This window comes from Populus euphratica, unplaced genomic scaffold, assembly GCF_000495115.2.
Source record: "Populus euphratica unplaced genomic scaffold, PopEup_1.0 scaffold5.1, whole genome shotgun sequence".
NCBI lineage: Eukaryota > Viridiplantae > Streptophyta > Magnoliopsida > Malpighiales > Salicaceae > Populus > Populus euphratica.
The window spans coordinates 829,697-849,936 of NW_011499848.1; the positions used below are offsets into that span (position 1 = coordinate 829,697).

Consider the following 20,240-nt stretch of genomic DNA (forward strand, 5'->3'; position numbering starts at 1 on the left):
TTACGATATCAAAGATCCTACTAAAATGACAAGAGAGTTTTTCTTATATTTAGAAGATATCAAGTTATTGATATCTTCAGTTGCAATCCAAATAACACCAAAATCATGGTTTAACCATCTTGGACCTTACATCAAAAGGATAAGATCTAGCATCTTGCCAGACCTACATGCGCTTGTATTTGGCACGTAGCCAAATTCAAGAGAGTTAGGTTTAGGTTTAACCATCTTGGATCTTATATCAAAAGGATAAGATCTAGCATCTCGTCAGACCTACATGCACTTGTATTTGACACGTAGCCAAATTCAAGAGAGTTAGGTTTGACACATTATCAAACTCACTTATGCATAAGCCTATTACATAGTCGAGTCTAAGAAAATTAAGTGTTTCTTCTTTCCAGATCTTATTGTCATGAGTTAAGATTTTTGTTAAGCTTTTAAGAAGGGTCATCCTTCTTTTTATCTTTTTATTTATTGACTTTTTAAATAAATAGATTTTAATATAAAATATGTTGATACATCCTTATATAAAATAAAATGTATGTAATATAAGTTTTTAACAAAAACATCGGATCAATTATTCGAAGTACAATATACTTGATTATAAAAATAGAAGAGAAAGATTACGAGAGGGGATTATTCAATTATATATATATATATATATATATATATATCAACAACACTATAGATTAAATTTATAATCTTGCTTCATTTTTTTTATACATGATTTGTATTACAATAACTAATCTAATCAAACAACATCTATATTATAACTGTAATTTTCTAAACTTTTTAATAAACCAAATATTTTGCCGGTATTTTACTGTATTGTTGTTAATATTATTAAATTTAACATGACTTCCTAAGTTAATTTATAATTTATCGATTCAAGACATGATTTAAAATAAATTTTAAATTAAATTATATAGAATTTATTATATTAAATGTGATGAAAATCTATTTTGACTTAATTATTTGAAAATAAAATCATTTTAAAATGAAGTGAACTTGAATCAATTCATCCATCATGCTCCGGGTTCTAGACGGATTCAGAGGGGGATCGGGTTCAGAAGCTTTGATTGCCGTGACGTGAATAGGAATAGTTACGATCATAATTCATTGGTTAATAATTAAAGAAAGGTGCCGGCGGCGGCTTGAATTTCTTGAAGTTTTTGATTTTTCCATGGAAGAGAGAGTATGAAGCATGTCATTACTGACCAGCGCCTTTAACTCGGTCTTTTTCTTTTTCTTTTTTCTTTTTTCTTTTTTTATTTTTTTTTATTTTTGCATAATCAACAACGAGTGAGATGGTTCAAAGTCTACAAATCAAGCTGTGGAATTGGAATGGTGCTAGTTAATGCTATGGTCCAGTCAACATGCTGCTATATTGCGCATGTCAATATATCCCACATGCTTTATGCTAACAACCCCCTCTCAAATAAATAAATAAATATTATTAAATAAATATTTTTTTAATATTTTCTGTAATTTTAAAATAAAAATTTTAAAAATATTTTAATATAATTTTAAGAAAAAAACACTTTATTTTTAAAAATAAATCTACGTTACTTAATTTTCAATCTAAAATGATTTTATATACTAATTTTATCATTGATTTTTAGACATATAATATATTTATATATGGCTAATTATCTCATTTTTAAAATTTTAGATTATGTTGTAAGTTTGGTATATGACCTAGTTTAGGTTTAGAATTGAAAACCCACTATCATCTTATCCGAATTAAAATATATACATAGTGGTGTGTTTGAATATATATCACAGAATCCTACCACACACACACACACACACACATATATATATAGGAGAAATAAATGTAAAGTCTAGGCCGAAATGTGCCCAACTTGCAATAAATATTTTCTTATATTTTGAGATTTGTTTTTCAAACTTTCATGGGTTAAATCAATTTAGCACGCACTTTATTCATATTAGGCTTAGTCACGATACTATTAATTCTTCTATAGCAAAACAAAAATTACCATGATCAAGGAAAAAATATATAAAAAAAAATTATTTAATTATTTATTTTAATTCTTTTATAGTTAAGCACATGCAAATTAACATCGTTCAAACTAAAACAGTTTTAAAGATGGGAAACTGATTATTTGATTAACAATTAATTCTTTAATTGGTTCCTTATGTACAACAATTTAATTTTTATTTGTAACCAATTCAACTGAAAATAAAATAAAATATCTATTGTCAATAGATTATCGAGGATCATTATGTGTGTGTGTGTGTGTGATGTAATATTAATTGCATTGATAATAGAATATACAGTTTTTGGTAGCGTATTTATAAAATTCGGTTGGTGAAGTTTTTTATCACAAATTAATTGAACATCTCAGTCTAAAATACTACGTTTTTAAAATTATTTTATTAAAAAAATAATAAAAAATATTGTTTTAATTTTTTAAAGTCAAGATAAATCTTAATTGAATTTTAACTAAATTATAGGTTAACTAGCGAAGTGGACTGGATTTGATGAGATAAATTTTTATTTTGATTTAACTTGAAATTTGATTTATATTAAATTTCAAATATATAAATTATCACATATTAAACCGGTCAGGTATTACAAGAATAATTAAGAGAGAAAAAACAAAATTCTTAATTCTTGTTTTTGGAACCAAAATCTCCCTTTCTTTACCCGGAGATCGAGTCAACATGGCAAGCACCAAGCAACTCTTGATTTTAAACTAATTAAATTGAGAATTATCAAACGTTCTGAGATATCCCTTTCTCCCCATGCTTACGCGAAGTAAAATTGACGACTAGCATTTTAAGCACCAAGCAACACAAGTGCATGCACCATTGATTATAACAATCAAATCAATGCCCATTTTAAAAAACCTTGCAGTCTAGTCCCCCAAAATTCACTGGCATTTCATGTTGGCCTTCACAGAGCTGCAGACATTTAAGGTTGAAGATGAACATGGGGATCAGATCGTAAAGCTTTAAGATTCTTATGAACTGATTTGATCTGTAGCTTAAAGATGGGAATCTGATTTGTAGTCTGCCCTCCATTACTTTCTCTCCTCTTGCCCAGCGAGGAATGCAAGATGAATCTGTATCCATGGCATCCTTGATTTAATTTAATTGTCAGGTTTTGATTTCTCTTTTGCTTTTTAAAAGGGATATGGGAGTAGTTTTTTGACTGCTTTTTAAAACACTTGATTAAATTATGAAATAAATGAAAAACACATGCAATGATGCACAAGAGAAAATGGTTAAAATTATTGGAACACCATGGCCCTTAAATAGGAGCATGATTATATATATATATTAATTTCTTTTTCTTTTTCAAAGAATATAACTTGGATTTGAATCATATCCTTCTCATCTAATTACCTGTCCAAGCAAAATAATAATAATAATAATAATAATAATTGTTTGTGAATTCTTAAAAATTAAAAAAACAAAATTTTCCTCTTTATATAACTTTTTGTTTATTATATTTTAAACAATATTCTAAAACTGATTTTTTAAGAAAAAATCTAAGATTTTTCATTGAATCTTCGATAAATCATCCATATTAGAAACAAATGTATTTTAAAATAAAATCTAAATTTCTTCGATTGAATTTTCAATAAATGATCCATATTAGGAACTAATGTATTTTAAAATAAATTTTTTTCTTACAACATACCGTAAAACATGAATTTTATCATAACTTAGCCAAATAATTTATGTTCTTATAATATATTGTAAGAAAATCGTTATAGAGATCTCACATAAAAAAATTTAAACTAGGAATCCAGTTTTGACTTTTCAACTTCTCCATCCCCTATAAAAAAAACCCCAACCCTTACCCCCACCCTGTCCCTGCTCAAAGTCTTGAACCCCCCCACCCCTTCCCCCCACTTTGTCCCTGCTCAAAGTCTTGAACCCCCCACCATCACCAAAGGAAACGTCATCGGAAGCATCAATGGTTGCTCTCTCCACACCACCACCGCAGCAACCATCATCAACTACCACACAAGATGGAACCATCTCTACTCTCCACCCTGACATCCTCCAGACTCATATTCTCACCCTCCTAGACGGCCCAACCCTGGCTGCTTCAGCCTGTGCATCATCAGAATTATATGCTCTCTCTACAGAAGATAAACTCTGGCGGAATATCTGCACTTCCTCTTGGCCATCCACTAATGATCCAACTGTGAGTAGCATCATCTCCACCTTCTCTTCCGGGTACCGGTCATTTTTCTCAGACTCATACCCTCTCCTCCACCACCACCATCACAGCTCATCGTTTCTGACAACAAGCACTGAATATCTTGTCTCAGCGGTTGATATTTATTACAAGGATGTTCCTATTTTCTCGAAGGTTGAGAAGAATGAGACTTTGACTGATTGGTTCAGGTGCTCTCCCTTCAGGGTTGACTTGCTCGAGCCCAAAGAGTTTGTGCAGACATCGATACAATATCAAACAGGTGAAAAAGACTCGTTTGTTAAGCAACTTGAAGAAAATATGACGTTAAGTTGGATTTTGATAGATCCAAAAAGAAGAAGGGCTATGAATTTGTCAAGTGGGAGGCCAGTTTCAGTGCAGAAGCACTGGCTAACTGGGGAAGTGGTGGTGAAGTTTGCCACCATAATGGCCGGAGATGGAGGGGAGAAGGAGTTTGTGGAGTGTGGAGTGATGGTTTGTTGTGGGGAGAAGGAAGGAGGGGAGATGGAGGTGAGAGAGATAAGTGTGGGAATGGAGGACATGGAAGGGAGGAACTTGACCGGGAGGGAGAGTTTGGTAGTTCTGCAAGAAGCAATGGAGAGAGGGGAGAGGAGGAAAGGGAAATGTGGGACGGAAGGGAAAGGAAGATATGAGGAATTTGTAGAGAGGAAGAGGGAGAGGAAAGAAAGGAAGCAGAAGATGGAAAAGGTTTTGGACATGGTTTGCATTGTCACTGGGATCACCATTTTTGTGTCTTCTTGGTCCTTCATTTTGTTCAGGTGATTAACAAGAAAGAGGTGAAGGGAAAATCAAGGAATGTTGACTATTTAGTAGAATTTATTCATTCATTAATTATATTTGAAAGATAGAGGAAGAAAGATCATTAAAGGCATATCTGTTGAATTATCAATTGGATTGATTCAAAATCACTTCAAATCAATGGAGTTGTAATTGTTTGGTTTTTGACGTTGTATATCTTCGTTTATAATAACTTGTAAATTCCCCTTTCATCTATCTTATGGTGAAGGCCAATTCACGCAGCATGCTAAAGTTGAAACAATAACAAATTAATTCATCTTCACACACACACACACACACACTTGTGAATTAATATAATATCCCATTTATTTTTGGGGTTGGTACTGCGTTTTGTTCCTACCACAGTTTTATACCTGTTTGGTTGCAATATGTTGTGATTTTGCATGGGATCTCAGAGCAAACTACGGTCCGAACCTTGGGTCTAGAAGAAGCTATGAATTGTTGCTTTACACGCGGTCTGAAGAGATGAGAAAACTACTGTTGTAAATCCACTATTAGCTTAACCAAAATAACGTTCTTGAGTTTAGCAAAAACAATAATCTTCTTCCTGCAGTCTCCGACTTTTTAGTTATTTTATTATCTAACTTTGTTTTAAACCAAATACTTTTTTATTTAACATTGTTTTCAGCAATTATTTTAACTAAACATATATTTTAATCTAATTCTTTTTATCTAAAAATGCTTTTTCTTATATCCAATTTGTTTTTTCAAAATTCCAATCGCAATATATATATATATAACACAACTAGCCGATCTACTGTTGTCTTCTTTCTTTTTTCATTTCATTTTACAATGTGCTAAATATTTATTTATGAACAAACAGCTAGTAAATGGCAGAAGAAAGGACAGTGGAACACCGGCTAGAAGCCGGCCAGTAAATTACAGCAGCTAGCCTGTGAATCACGAGTAGCTGTGCCGGCATTCGTTTTGGAGTCTGTGATTTTCTCCTTTCAATGATTCGGTTGCCAGCTAAAAATGAGAAATTTCCTTTCATATTTTTTATTTCACTCTTAATTTCTCCTGATTTAATAAAGAAAACTAATGTTTATCAAACTAAGGTATAAACAGTCCTTGAATGCATAATTATAAGATCAGCATCTGGTATAAGTTTTGGATTATATATTAAGTAAATTAACTTTAGTTAACCTCCATCTTTTTAAACTCCAAACAAAATCATTTTAAAAATAAAATCAGTTTTTTTTTGTATCATTATCCGGCTATATTATAAGTTAACACATCAAGACCAACCCGCCAAGCCTAATCGATTCTTATAATCAATAATTATGGTGGTCACACCATCAGAAATTTAAAATTTGGGCCAGTACTCTGTCCAAAACCTTTCAAAACTGGGTCTAGGTGGAGCTCGTTTCTTCTACATAGCACTCGTCTATTGCCCAATCTCAATCTGGGCACAATTCATAGCAGAAAGAGCAGCCCATCTTCACCACTCCACAAGTTTAGAGCTTGTGGATAGCATTTTCTTCGGTGTCCATTATCAAATCAAACCACATCTAACCCCACTTTATCCATGCAGCTCCTAGGTGGCATAATCCCATTGATCCCTGGCACTTCCATGCAATCTTTCTCTTCCACAAAAAAATCTCCATCTCATACAAAATACAATCCTCTAATCCCATCGATCATCGCCCCCATTGTTCATTTTTGGTACAGTCAATCCTTCCATAGCAACTTAACTATCAAGCAAATATGGCAGCAACATTTGCTAGCCCATCAGCTGTTGTAGGGTTAGGCAGTGGCTCACTTTCATCTCCTTCTCGCATTTCTTCACCCAAGAAAATCTGCCTTGGCTCAGGTGCTTGCTAAATGAAAGTAGAGTAATTTACTTCTCATCCCTCCTAGCTAAAAAAGAAGGGATTATTTAATCTTATATTTTAGCTTATATTATGGTTGAATTTCAGGGTTTGTGAAATCTCCGGTTACAGCTAGAAACCCTCTGGGGCTAGCAGGCACTGGTGGAGGAAAGTTCATGTGGTAAGTGTAGAAAGTAATCAATTTGATATGGGAGATGATCACGCAATTATCTTTGTAATGATGGATTAATTGTTGGTTAATTTGTTTTTCTTCTATGATAGCTTTCAGGGGGATTGGCTGCGTAAAGACCTGAACGTGATAGGGTTTGGATTGATAGGGTGGATAGCGCCATCAAGCATACCAGCAATTGGTGGGAAGAGCTTGACAGGGCTCTTCTTCGAGAGCATCGGGACTGAACTTGCTCACTTCCCCACCCCTCCTCCGCTCACTTCTCAGTTCTGGTAGGTCCATCATGATCCATCTAGCCTCATTAATATATGTTTTCTAATTAATTGAGAAGCATAGATTATAATTATTACAGAGGGCTTGTTAGGAGCCTAGTTATATGAGCATCTCGTCTGGTGAACTCAGTGTTTGTCTACTCGGAACGAAACCTGGCTTTGCCGAGGTCAATGGAAAAAAAGAAAAGAAAAATAAAAATCAAAGCTTAATTTTACCTAGGTGAACTGTTCAACTCGTGACTTGAACTCCAGATGGAGCTCTGATTTGTTCAAGGTGAACTCTTCAACTTGTGACTTGAACTCCAGATGGATCTCTGATTTGTTCTTACATCTATGATTACGAGTAATAAATTAAAAATTGGATATAAAGACGTTCTAGAACCAAAATAAAAAAATTGACAAAAAGGTCCCACCGAGATTTGAACTCGGGTTACTGGATTCAGAGTCCAATGTCCTGACCACTTTTTCTAGAACCAAAAAAGAAAAAAATTGACAAAAAGGTCCCACCGAGATTTGAACTCGGGTTACTGGATTCAGAGTCCAATGTCCTGACCACTAGACCATGGGACCGTTGGTGACATTGCCATCAAAAAAATAATTTTTATAGAAACTTATTCACTGTTTTAATCATTCTAGGTAGGCTTTTCATATAATCATTCAGGGTTTGAATTCAAAAACGATTGAGAGGAGTTTTTTTTTTGTTTTTTTTTGTGAATGCATTCTACTTGAAATATGGTTAGTGAATACTAGTTTTTGTCCCCTAAAAGGAGTCCTAAAATTGTGATGCAATGGGTTTTTTTGAATCTCTAATTGAGCAGGTTATGGTTGGTGACCTGGCACCTAGGGCTATTCATTTGCCTTACATTTGGGCAAATTGGCTTCAAGGGGAGGACTGAGGACTACTTCCAAAAGTAACAACCAGCCTGCTTTTATTTGTAATCCATGTATGATATTATCACTTCACCTCACCTTCTTTTCTCATTTGGATCTATTTATTTATAATATGTATTTATTTCTAATTTAATCTAGATTAATCTTCCTGATCCGTAATCTCGATCTTATACGGGTTAACTTGCGATTAAATTCTAGATTGTGTTTTATAACTTTGAATTAAAGGTTTAAATGATGAGTTTGGGGGGTGATTACCGTTTTTGTTGCGATCCTCCTTATCCGTAATCCCGATCTTATATGGGTTAATTTGCAATCAACTTCTAGGTTGTGTTTTATAATTTTGAATTAAAGGTTTAAATGATAAGTTTGGGGGGTGATTACCGTTTTTGTTGCTTGAACCGTTGGGGTAAAATGCTATAATGTAAAAATGCATTAAGCCAAGGAAAATACCTCCACTGGAAAATTAAACGATGCTCTTCCAAGTTTCTCGAGTCTTGAAAATGCTTAATTAAATAAAACAATTAACTATTGTTCTTGCCCAATTATAACGTGCATGGAAACGGACTAATCGTGCTATACCTTATATAGATTAAGGAATAAAAAGGTCAATCTTGATGTGCCTTGAACAAGTAATTTTGTAAAAAAATAAATAAATAAGAAGTGCGTAAATGTCTATTTTTTTTATTATTTTTTTATTTTATTTAGGTTTGCTCCTTATTTGTTTACATGGCGAAGAATTGAAAGACTCCAATATTTGAGACAAGGATGTTACGTGAAGATCTGGATACTTTATGATATATGACCCTTGTAGAAGAATAATAACAAAAATATAAGAACATAATTGGCCATATCGAAGTTATTTAAAATAAAAATAGATCACATTAATTTTATTTAATTAATTTCAACAACAAGGTGGCATGTGCTGGTGCGTGGATTTATGCCATGATCACATGCGATGATACTCTTAATAATAGTTAAATATGTACAAAATAGATTACTTAAATCAAGAAGACAAAAGGGTACTCATGATCTTCCACCTAAAATAAGGAGAGAAAACACAAGAAACCACGTATGCTAGCTTGGAAAAAATACCAGCCTGCGGCCCATACGCGTTGTTGATAAGTTTATTATTGATGAGCTCACTTATAAAAATTGTCTGTTGAAATTTTTTTTATTAATAATAAATAATTTATTAGTGAGTTTATATATAATAAATATATTGATATATTTACAAACAGAGAAAATATACAAAAAAAGTTATTCATTTTATTCTTTCAGTATTTTTATCAGTAAATTTAATATATCATCGAAAAGAAAACCATATATAATTTTTATTGATGTTTTTTATTTATTTTTTGGTATATTTATCGATAAATATAATATATTATCAAAAAAATACTATTTATAATTCTATTGGTGAGTTAATAATAATGATAATATTTACAATATTTTCTAATCAATTTAGTTATGATTTTACGCATTAGGTTTATCAAGTTTAACCCATCAACTTGTAATGCCTTGAAAAATTAATAGAAGGGCAACATTATCCTTTGACGAGTAATTATTGGTGCAAATTATAACATTTTATATGATTTGATAAATGTGTGTGTATTTTAAAAAGATAGTAATAATAAATAAAATGATATAATTAATTAGGTTTCCTATTATACTCTTTTTATTTATTAAGATTATTATAAGTAACGGTGAGTATATTATAATTACATAATAATTCCGAGTGTAAAAATAAGGAGTGATTGTTATACTAATAGAGTTTTAGATTGATAGGAATGATTTTATATGTTTTTGATAGATTAATTCAAAGAAATAATGAAATTAAGGAATTGTAAAAAAAACAAAGAAAAAAAATGATGAGTTGATAACTTTTGGCTACTAGAATTTGATCTTTTTATGAGTATTTTGGTTGAGATTTGATTCCTAGTTATAGTATGCTATGAGTTTGATTTGAAAAGTTATTTATTCAAATTAAAGTTGTGAATTAAGAATTATAATAGTCGGAAGTATGTCATTGAATTAGTAATTTTTTGGTTTATAAAAAGATTAAAAAAATTGAAGTCACTCTTGGTTAATTGAAGAGTACGATTCGTGTGAATGTTTTATGATCCCAAAGTTTGTTGTCTCTATTTAATACATTACTAAAAAGTTTTAGTGTGTTTCAAATTTTTTTTAGAATTTTTATGAATTTATGAAAAAATATTTTTAATTATTGAAACTTGGTAGTTAACAATTAAAATTTATTTTGGAGAGTGAATAGGTTTTATAGTTTGGTTTAAAACTTTTCAATATACTTGATTAACTATAAAAATTAATTTATTTTTAAGTATAATTTTAATATATGAAAGGTGTTTAAGAAAGAACTTGATTTCTATTTGAATTAAATTATTTAATTAATAAATAATTTAAAAAAAAATAATTGCCATAAATAGTTTTCAACAACTCCACTTTAATTTTTCTTAGAATACTTCTTCAATTGAAATAAAAAAAAAATGTTTTCTTATCCTTTTGTCATCATATTTTGTAATGTTATTATTTCTGGATTATAATTGCCATATGTTTTACATAATTATCTTTGGTATTAAATTATTAAAAAAATATTTTGTCAGAAAAAAGATAGTGTAATAACATCTTTCTAGTATTGAATGATTTTTTAAGGGGATCTTATAGTTATTTAAGTTAATGATATATTTAAATTTTGATTAAATTAGAAATTAGAAACAATGTAATGCATTTGATCATATAATTTATAGTGATTATTATTATTAAGTTGGTAGAAGCGCTTGGTTTTCTTTCTGGATTTTCATGGCAGTTTTGCATTTTTTTAATTAGTTATTTTGAGTTAAAAAAATATATATTTATGTACTAAATAAGATTTTCTTATTAAAGTATTTTTTCTCTCTCTCATAAAATAGGTGGACATGTATGATAAATAATTTATAGATAATATTAAGTATTTTGTAAAAATATGTTTATAATTCAAAAGGTATTTTGAATATGTTTTATTAAGTATTTTGTAAAAATATGAATATAATTCAAAAGGCATTTAGGGGTTATATATTGGTATTTATAGATGTATTTATTTAAAATTTGATGTCTTATCATAAAGCTAAATATAACTTATTATTACCATAATTAGAGTAAGCCTACACTTTGAACTTGATTTTTAGAGGTTATATATTAACACTTATAGATATACTTATTTAGAATTTAATGTCTAGTCATAGAATAAAATATAACTCATTTTGAATTTGATTAGAATAACCGTAGTTCTTTGACTTTGAATATAAATGTGTGATCCATGCTTGTGTTCAAAATGACTAATTTGAATTATTTAATTTTGTGAATAATTTATAAATATACTCTTGCATTTTTTAATTTTTAAATATTAATATTTTAATATAATAAATGAATTGATTGTAAGTTATATGTAAGTTTTAGCATGCTTGGTTTTTATTTACTAACTCTATGACACTCATTCCTTAATTAATTATTTTTTTTCTAGATGTTTTGAAAGTGATCTAAAATATTAAATAGTTGCGTTAATTCTTATCTTTTAATATATTAATAATTAAATTGGTTCACAGCCATGCATTTAATTTTATTTGATTTTAAAGACATGTTATCTGATATGATATAATTTGTACTGAATTTAGTTAATTTATGACCCAATGTATTTTTCTCTTTTAATATAGTATTATTTTGAGTATAGTTTTTCAATTGGAATGAAGATGCCTTGCATTCAGCGTTGTCACGCAAATAATAATAATAATAAGTATTAGAATGATTTTCGGATTGGATTCGGGATTCACATGTCGTCGAATTAATTCACTGCAGGACTGTCAGAAACACGACTGGCCAGTATAGAAAATAAATCTGTAGATGCTAATAATAATAATAAAAAAAAAAAATCAGTAGGTGATCAATTGTTGACCCTAAGAACATTATCTCCTGCTTCTTTTGACTAAAAACAGGCTTTCTCTTGTTCTTTTTTTGTTTTTTTCAAGTCCTTGATGATGCAGCAATCATTAGGTTAATAATATCATGATGATTCCCTCAATGACAAGTGGATTATGCATAAATTACCAATAACTCCTTCAAATATCATGAAATAACAATAACCATCCAAAAGTTTAGAGATGTTGAAGAAGGCCCCTTGTTTAGCAAGATTGTGCTTTATATTTTCAGTTTCCTCTTTACTACAAGGGGATGCTTTTAAAAATCTCTAATCCAAGAGCATTGCTGTAGAATCTATCCTGGTCTGATAGGTTAGTTTAATGATTTGTCGATTTTTATAACCTGATTTATATTATGTATTATATAGAATATAATTAAAAATTAATTTGATTGATATAGTCAAAACTTAATATAATTTTTTTTTAAATGATGCCATTTTCACTTTTAAAGAAATCTTAAAACAATGTTTTTTTAGAGTAATAAATTAACATAAATCAAGTCACTTAACTCATAACATTATTGCATGGTAATGTAGAGCTAAATAAACAATAATATTATTGTATTTTAATAAATAACAATAATAATAATAATAATAATAATTGTAATAAAATATTGGCATGGTTGGTTATAAAAAAAAGATATGAATTCCATGAATAAAGATGCATTAGCTAATTAATTGTAGGTGTTATTTGTTACTGTGATAGTAGTTGTTTTTAAAAATATTTTTTATTTAAAATTATATTAAAATAATTTTTTTATTTTTAATAATACAAAAAATAATTTAAACTAAAAGCACCTTTTAAATTCAAAAATAAAAACAGTATACATGAACTGTGTTGATTATTTATTTCTTTTTGCTAAAAAGATGGTGTCGAAGGCCAGTGGCATTGTCAGTGAAGTAGGGCGTCTACCCTAACAAGGGGACAGAAGGTGTGGTGGCCCTCAATCGAACAGCTTCTGGGCGTCCTCTTGTCCCAGACCTTGAGAGTCGTTGGAGGGCCCCCACGTTCCTGCCACTGGATTCATACCGAGTCATCACACAGATTTTTTGCTTTCCTCGACCGCCCAGAGGATGGCACCGCCTTTACACAGATTCATCCCTATCCGTTCGAATGAAATCTCCTCTGGAAAGAATAGAGATGCATACAGTTAAAAACATTCAATAATATTTATCCGAGCATAAATGTATAGATATTTTTTAATCCGATTGACTTCCATATTTAAATTAATTATTAATAGTTTTCATATATTAATAACTTCTTTTTTTATCTAGAATAATTTGTATGATTTATTCAATATTAATTTGAATAATTGTACTGCATATATACAATACAATGTTTATTTTATTTTATAAAAGGTTAAATATTTTATTTAATAAAAATTAATGGTGTAAATCTTTAATGACATAAGGAGAGTGATTATTATTCTTTGTTTGCAATAGAAGCAAAGAATAATATAGGTGGAGGATGGGAGGCCTCTTATCTCCGTCCCTTGTCCACACACACGCACATATATAACTTTCACAATTTCACCTCACTTGAATCCATTCACGTAAAGCTCGATTCGGTTCAGGTCATTAGGGAGGGCTGATTCATTTTTTTTATATAAAAAAATATTATAACAACATCATTCTCATAAAAAAAAATAAAAATAGAAAAATTAAATTAAATTTTAATCAAATCAAATCTTAATTGATCTAACTCAAATTTTTAACCAGATCAATCTAATTTTATTTTTTTTATATTTTTTATCATCAAGAGCTGATTTATATTCTAGATTGAAACATTAGACTAATTCAAATTTTACAACTATACCTTTATTACAACAATAACAATGTTACTTATTATTATTATTATTATTATTATTATTATTATTATTAACAATATACTAAAACATATTAAGAAAGTATTATAGCAATAAGTAGTACTTTCCTTACATGTTTTGATGTGGTTCTAAAAAATATTTGCTTGTGTTTTTTTTTTTTTTTTAATTGATGTTTTTTTTTTTTTAATATTAATTTTATTTTTTTATTGGGTTGTCTTATTCTTATGACACAAATCATAGGTTTGATAGGTTAATCTAACTAGTTAAGGTTTTTTTCTCCTTAACTTTTTTTTTTCAATTTCATCTTTTAATATTAAATTAATTAAAAGTATATTTCATGATTTATTTTATTTGCTTTTTATTAGGTTAATCCAATCTCATAACCCATGAATAATGTTTAATGGATTAGTTTGGGTTGACTCGAGTTATTTTTTTATGTTTTTTAAATTTTATCATTCAATATTCATTTGGTTGAGAATTAAGTTTCATAACCTATTTTGATTTATTTTCTGTATAGATATTTTGATCTTATAATTAGGGTCGCAAGTTTTGGTATTTTAATTTTCGTTAAATCAAGTTGTTTTTTTGTCTAAGAGATTATCTCGGTCTCATGTCCTTTAACATTATATTTGTTTTTTTATTTGGTTGTCCATATCTAAGAGGATATCTTGGTCTTGTAATTAGGGTTATTATAAATTATTTTTATTTACTCTTTATATAGTTATTTTAGTTTTATGACTAGAGTTGTGGATTTAAAAAGTTAATTAATTTAAATAATGTTTTTCTTTCTTTCTATGATATTATCTCAATCTTATGATCTACATCATAGGCTTAATAAATTTATCTAGATTGTTTTTTATGTTATTTTTTAGTTTATTTTTTTCATCTCATCCTTAAACATTGAACTAATTGATAATTAAATTATATATATATATATATATATTTATTTTTTTCTACGAGGCTATCTCAAATTTATGATCCGAGTTGCAAGCTTAATAGGTTAACTTAAGTCACTTTTTTAGATTTTGTTTCTTCAATTTCATCATTTAATATTAAATTGATTAAAAATTAAGTTTTTATAATTTATTTTTTATGAGATTTTCATAGTTTCATAACGTAATCATGAATTTAATATGTTAATTCGAGTTGATTCAAGTCAATCTAATATATTATTATTTTAATATTAAAAAATATTTTAATTTTTTTTAATAAAACTATATTTTTATATAGATTTTTCATATTGTTTTCAAATTTATAAAAATCAACTAAATGCTACACAATTTATTTTTCATCACTGAAGATATATAAGAAATATCAGAATATATTTTTTATATTAAAAAAATATAGCCAATCCGTATGACATGATGTAGTAGATAACTAAAGCAGTAGGGACAGAATTGGAACCCTAGACTTCACTGCGAGCGATCGGGTCTTTCCCACCGCAACCGACCCTCTGACATCTTCGCTCACCAAGATCTTGACTGACAATGGACGGATGATACACGTCCTGGTACTGATTAAACGGCCTCTGAAATTACCACTCTTGTACCTTTCCCTTTTTCTCATATTTGCATAGAAGCCCTTTGCTTCTTCTTTTTTCGAATTTCTGTCCACTCAACGTGACATTTTGGGGCTGCGCTGTGGGATTCAAAGACAAGCTTGCATCCTCTCATGTGCTTGTCCATGGCCACGAAGAAAATGTCAAAGGACATGATCGTCTTATGATTTTGCTAGCTTCTTAGATCTTTAAGCTGAGGTGTCGAGGATGATTAATCATGTAATTAATATATTTCTTGCTTGATATTGTTTGAGCACGTCCCACTGTATATCATTTTTCCCATGATCTTTTGTTTTTGGGTTTTATATTGTTTATTTTTACATTTTAAAAAAATTATTTTTTTGCTTTAAATAAGATTTTAAATGTTTTTAGATAAAAATAATTATTTAAAAATAAAAAATAATTTTAATGTATATTCAATTCTTATTTTATATCACCTTGAAAAACAAGTACAGACTCTAAAAACACTTTAATTTTTTATTTATTTAACAATCCATGTTCTAATTACATGCATGAGAGATGAACAATCAATAATTTCACGCCACATTCAATTAATCTATGCCCAAATATTATATATAAAAATCAAATGTTATTGAAACAAATAGAAATAAAAGTGGCCCATAATTCCCTTTGTAGACTCGTGATAAAAGTTTTCCTTTTAATGGTACTTGAGGAAGTTCTTTAACCTCCTCTTTTCTTCAAAGAGAACAATAGAGCAGTTGAATATGAATTGCTAGCTAAAATAGGAGAGATATATTTAATCTTGGTGTGTGAAGATTTATAAATGCATCACCTAATCACAAAATATTAAGTAAAATATATCCAAGAATTAAATTTATCTTTCGAATTGTTTCAAACTCCATTCAATTTGGTCAAACCAATCTAATGTCATGACATTCATTTCAGCTTGATTAAATTTATGATTAGATTTCAAGGTATATATTCAAAAAAAGAAAAAGAAAAAGAAAAAGAACATTCCAATGCAAAGAACGAGGGAGACAAGATAAATTCGAAGGAACATAGTCAAGATCACGACCGTCCATTTACAGATGCACGTCCCTGATTCACTACAAGAAACGCTCACGTGTACGCCACGTCGTCTTCTTTTCCTCGTTTATCAACCAAGACAAGACAGCAACGCTAACGACACATTTAAGTGTTTACCCTCTCTGTCTTTGCCTTTTGTTTCCCTCTCAAGATCTATGAATCAAAGCTCACTAAATTTTCCTGCTAACATCCCATTGCTTGACAGTTTGTCCTCACCCCCACCCCAACCTTCCTTTCTCCCTTTTTAGGTTCTTGAATCTTTGATTTCCCACTTTTTCTTTCTTTTATGTGTGTGTTCTTTGAGGAATTCAAGGTAGTTGTAAGTTTGGACTTGCCAAAAAAGAGTGAACAAAGAGATGATGATGGGTCACTCTTATCAACTTTAACCTTCAAATCTCTAAAATCTTTATAAGATTTTGAAATCTTGTAGTAGTAGTATAATTCTTGAATTTTGTGCCACCATTAACCCAGCTAGCAAGATACTTGGCACTTTTGCATGTATTTTGCCTCATAAATGTGCTAGAATCTCTCATTGAAGCTACAAATCTTGCAAATCTTTAAAAATCCCTGGAAAACATTCTTTGATGCTGGTAATTATGTGGTTCCAATCCTGAGAGCACTAAAACAAGGCTATTTAGTAAGAATTTTATAAGACATTTTGCTGGATTGTTAGGATTATGATATAGTTTCATGGAGGCAAAAGGCAGAGAGCAGCAGCAGTGTAAGATAAGAAAGAGAGGGAATTCATCGTCTTCGTCGTCTTCTTTAGTCAAAAAGTACAGATTCAAGAGAGCTATTCTTGTTGGAAAGAGAGGTGGGTCTAGTACTCCTGTTCCAATCTGGATGACAAGCTCAAAATCTCCAACTTTGGCAGAGCCAAATGCTGAATCCACCAAGTGCACCCCACATCAAAATGGAAGCAAAGCCAAAGAAGTCTCAGTCTCTGCAAGAAAATTAGCTGCCACTTTGTGGGAGATCAATGGAATACCTTCTCCAAGAGTTAAAAAGGATTTGGAAGACAAGAAAGAGGTTAGAAGCAGAGAAAAGGTGGCAAGGCTGCCACATTTGTCAGATCCATCTTACACTCCTTTTTCAGAGGTGAAAACATATTTAAATTTCATTTCCTTTTTCGGGATTTCATATATCATGTGAATTTTACTCTCAACTAAAAAAAATGGGTTATGCCATGCAGAGGATGGAGCGATCTAGAGGCCATAGTCATAGGAGAAGAACATCAGTTGTTACGAAGACACTTCAGCTTACTGATTATCATCTTGGAGGTCTGGATTCTGTTGGCAATTGCAGTTTGATGGAGGTACATGAAAACTTTTTTTGATGTCATTTTCAAATAATTGTCCATGTTCTCAAAAGCATATACAAGATTAGGATGGTCCATATTTTAAAATTGGTGCTTGAAATATGTCACTCAAATTGACTCTACAGACACCAAAGTTAATGCAGCTTTCAGCATTATTCTTGGAAAGAAAACAACAAAGTAACTTCAGCATTGTTATCTCCAGGAAATAATGATAATAATAATAACAGCCATTAAAGACATCAAAATTTTGAATTCTTCTACCTGTTCTATTCTTTAGATTTATTCAACCTAAAAAAAAAGAAAATCTTCACAGGATTTTGGGTTGACACAATTGCGTCTCAGAATCAGGACCAAACATTTTCCGTTGTCTCTCAAAGGGCCCAATGTTGCATAGTAATATTGCATATTTTTTTCTTCATGTTTTTCTTTTCTTTGTACTCTCTGAATCATCAATGGATGATTGGTTTGAGAATTTGTGAGAAAATAAGGATCTGCTAGTTTTTCACAGTTGTTTTACAGGGATAATTTATGAGGAAATAACCGATCCAACTTCTCAAAATGCAGATTGAAAGTCATCCGAAAGGCCGGTCTCGTACAACTGGAATTAAGACCTGTTTGAAGGATGTTAGTAATGGGCTAACCACCTCCAAGGAGCTCTTGAAAGTTTTGAATCATGTCTGCGGTCTTGAGGACAAGCACTCATCAGGCTTGTCTCTTGTCTCCGCCCTTCGGATTGAGCTTGATAGAGCCTGCATTTCGGTCAATCAATTGATAAGAGAACAGCGATCAAACCGCAGTGAGATTGAGTACCTTGTTAAGCATTTTGAGGAAGAGAAGGCAGCTTGGAAGAGCAAGGAGCGAGATAGGATTCGCAGTGCTATAGCATGCGTTGCAGAAGAGCTTGAAATTGAGAGGAAATTAAGAAGACAAACAGAGAGATTGAATAAGAAGCTTGGGAAAGAGTTGGCCGATACAAAGGAATCTCTGTCAAAGGCAATGAAAGAGCTAGAGACTGAAAAAAGGGCGAAAGAGATATTAGAGCAAGTTTGTGATGAGCTAGCTAGAGGTATAGGGGACGACAGAGCTGAGGTTGAAGAAATGAAAAAAGAATCCGCGAAGGTGAGAGATGAGGTGGAGAAAGAAAGGGAAATGCTTCAGCTTGCTGATGTATTGCGTGAAGAAAGAGTCCAGATGAAGCTCTCTGAGGCTAAGTACCATTTCGAGGAGAAAAATGCTGCGGTGGAGAGGTTAAGAAATGAGCTCGAGACCTACTTGAGAGAAAAAGTAGGTGAAAAAGATGGTGATGGCTCTCCAAATTATGACAGGATTAAAGAGCTTGAAGCTTACTTAGAGGAAATCCAATTCGGATCGTGTCAACAGGCCGAGAGAGAAGAAAATAAAGGGGGCGCAACAGGAAATGGAGAAGTTCATGACGGGGATGATTCAGCGGATAGTGATCTTCATTCCATTGAATTAAACATGGACAATAACAGCAAGAGCTACAAATGGTGTTACGCTTCTGAGGACAATTCGAAGTGGTTTTCAGGAGGTAAAGATTTCAAGGGAAGGAAGTCGATCTCCGATAATATTCAATGGGGAAACATTTGTCTGCAAACAAGAAATTCCAATGGTATTGATGGTCTTGGCCGTGACTTGATCAGTGAAAATCAGGCAAGACCAGATATGCCCGATCAGGAAAGGGTAGCCGAGCTTGGTTTCAATTCTCAAGCACAAGGTCATGAAGATGAAATTAGGAAATATAGGTCAGTGAGGATTCTCAAAGACCACATATTATCTGGCCCTAAAAGATCACCAATACAAAACTTAGACAGTCCTACGCGGCTGTGGGGGCAATCCTTGCCTTTTCAAGAGTCTGGCAGTGTAGTTTCAGATGGTTCACCTGTGATACAAGGGAATAATTTGAAGCCCAGGGTAGCAGGAGCAGGAGGTAATTGTCGAACTTCGACAAGCTCCAGACATTAAACATTCTAAATTATTATTATTATTATTATTATATTTTCCCTTTTTGCAGAAATGCAGTGCTTGCATTTTCTTCTAAAATTTCAAGCCTTCCCGCAGTAAATACAAATCATATACAAGCTATAGGGATCTGAGATCACTTGTCAACCAATACTTACGTATTCTTATTATTCTGCTTTCGTGGAATACCATTCATGATCTACAACAAGCATATCATATTTATATATGAAAAGCGATTGCTCAGAAGATTAGTCCATGCAAATGTAACGCAATAATCATGTTTCAAACATTTTTTGATCTATTAAGTTCTCTCAGATGAGAAAATCAAGGGAAGAGATTGAATTGGCAGATGCATTCAGGAAACGAAGC

The 20,240-nt window shown here is 31.0% G+C and overlaps 3 protein-coding genes and 1 non-coding gene across 5 annotated transcripts; 3 read left to right on the forward strand and 1 right to left on the reverse strand.

The window, feature by feature from the left end:
* The first annotated feature begins 3,852 nt into the window (after positions 1-3,852).
* On the forward strand, positions 3,853-5,200 carry LOC105112558 (F-box protein At2g27310-like). Its single transcript, XM_011008294.1, has one exon. The coding sequence runs from the start codon at positions 3,947-3,949 to the stop codon at positions 4,973-4,975; it is 1,029 nt and encodes a 342-aa protein (XP_011006596.1). The 5' UTR covers positions 3,853-3,946; the 3' UTR covers positions 4,976-5,200.
* A 1,422-nt stretch (positions 5,201-6,622) lies between these two features.
* On the forward strand, positions 6,623-8,310 carry LOC105112550 (photosystem I subunit O-like). The gene is made up of 4 exons (XM_011008283.1): positions 6,623-6,824; positions 6,931-7,003; positions 7,105-7,284; positions 8,103-8,310. The coding sequence occupies exons 1-4, from the start codon at positions 6,719-6,721 to the stop codon at positions 8,197-8,199; spliced, it is 456 nt and encodes a 151-aa protein (XP_011006585.1). The 5' UTR covers positions 6,623-6,718; the 3' UTR covers positions 8,200-8,310.
* TRNAQ-CUG (transfer RNA glutamine (anticodon CUG)) lies at positions 7,783-7,854 on the reverse strand. The gene has a single exon. It is a non-coding gene; the product is annotated as a tRNA-Gln (tRNA).
* An 8,274-nt stretch (positions 8,311-16,584) lies between the features above and the next one.
* On the forward strand, positions 16,585-20,234 carry LOC105112567 (uncharacterized protein At5g41620-like). Of its 2 annotated transcripts, none has more exons than XM_011008305.1 (3): positions 16,585-17,671; positions 17,751-17,888; positions 18,456-20,234. In XM_011008305.1, exons 1-3 carry the CDS (start codon positions 17,264-17,266, stop codon positions 19,872-19,874), a joined length of 1,965 nt encoding a protein of 654 aa, XP_011006607.1. In that variant the 5' UTR covers positions 16,585-17,263; the 3' UTR covers positions 19,875-20,234. The 2 variants fall into 2 exon arrangements, with proteins under 2 accessions (XP_011006607.1, XP_011006613.1); XM_011008311.1 differs by having other exon boundaries at positions 16,587-17,671; positions 17,766-17,888.
* Positions 20,235-20,240: the final 6 nt, after the last annotated feature.

What these genes read in the sequence shown, in the direction of transcription:
- LOC105112558 (XM_011008294.1), top strand. Translation starts at nt 3,947, where the DNA reads ATGGTTGCTCTCTCCACACCACCACCGCAGCAACCATCATCAACTACC.
- LOC105112550 (XM_011008283.1), top strand. Translation starts at nt 6,719, where the DNA reads ATGGCAGCAACATTTGCTAGCCCATCAGCTGTTGTAGGGTTAGGCAGT. An exon ending in GAAAATCTGCCTTGGCTCAG is followed by an intron (nt 6,825 to 6,930) that starts GTGCTTGCTAAA and finishes GTTGAATTTCAG; the next exon opens with GGTTTGTGAAATCTCCGGTT. An exon ending in GGTGGAGGAAAGTTCATGTG is followed by an intron (nt 7,004 to 7,104) that starts GTAAGTGTAGAA and finishes CTTCTATGATAG; the next exon opens with CTTTCAGGGGGATTGGCTGC.
- LOC105112567 (XM_011008305.1), top strand. Translation starts at nt 17,264, where the DNA reads ATGGAGGCAAAAGGCAGAGAGCAGCAGCAGTGTAAGATAAGAAAGAGA. An exon ending in CTTACACTCCTTTTTCAGAG is followed by an intron (nt 17,672 to 17,750) that starts GTGAAAACATAT and finishes CTAAAAAAAATG; the next exon opens with GGTTATGCCATGCAGAGGAT. An exon ending in GCAATTGCAGTTTGATGGAG is followed by an intron (nt 17,889 to 18,455) that starts GTACATGAAAAC and finishes CTCAAAATGCAG; the next exon opens with ATTGAAAGTCATCCGAAAGG.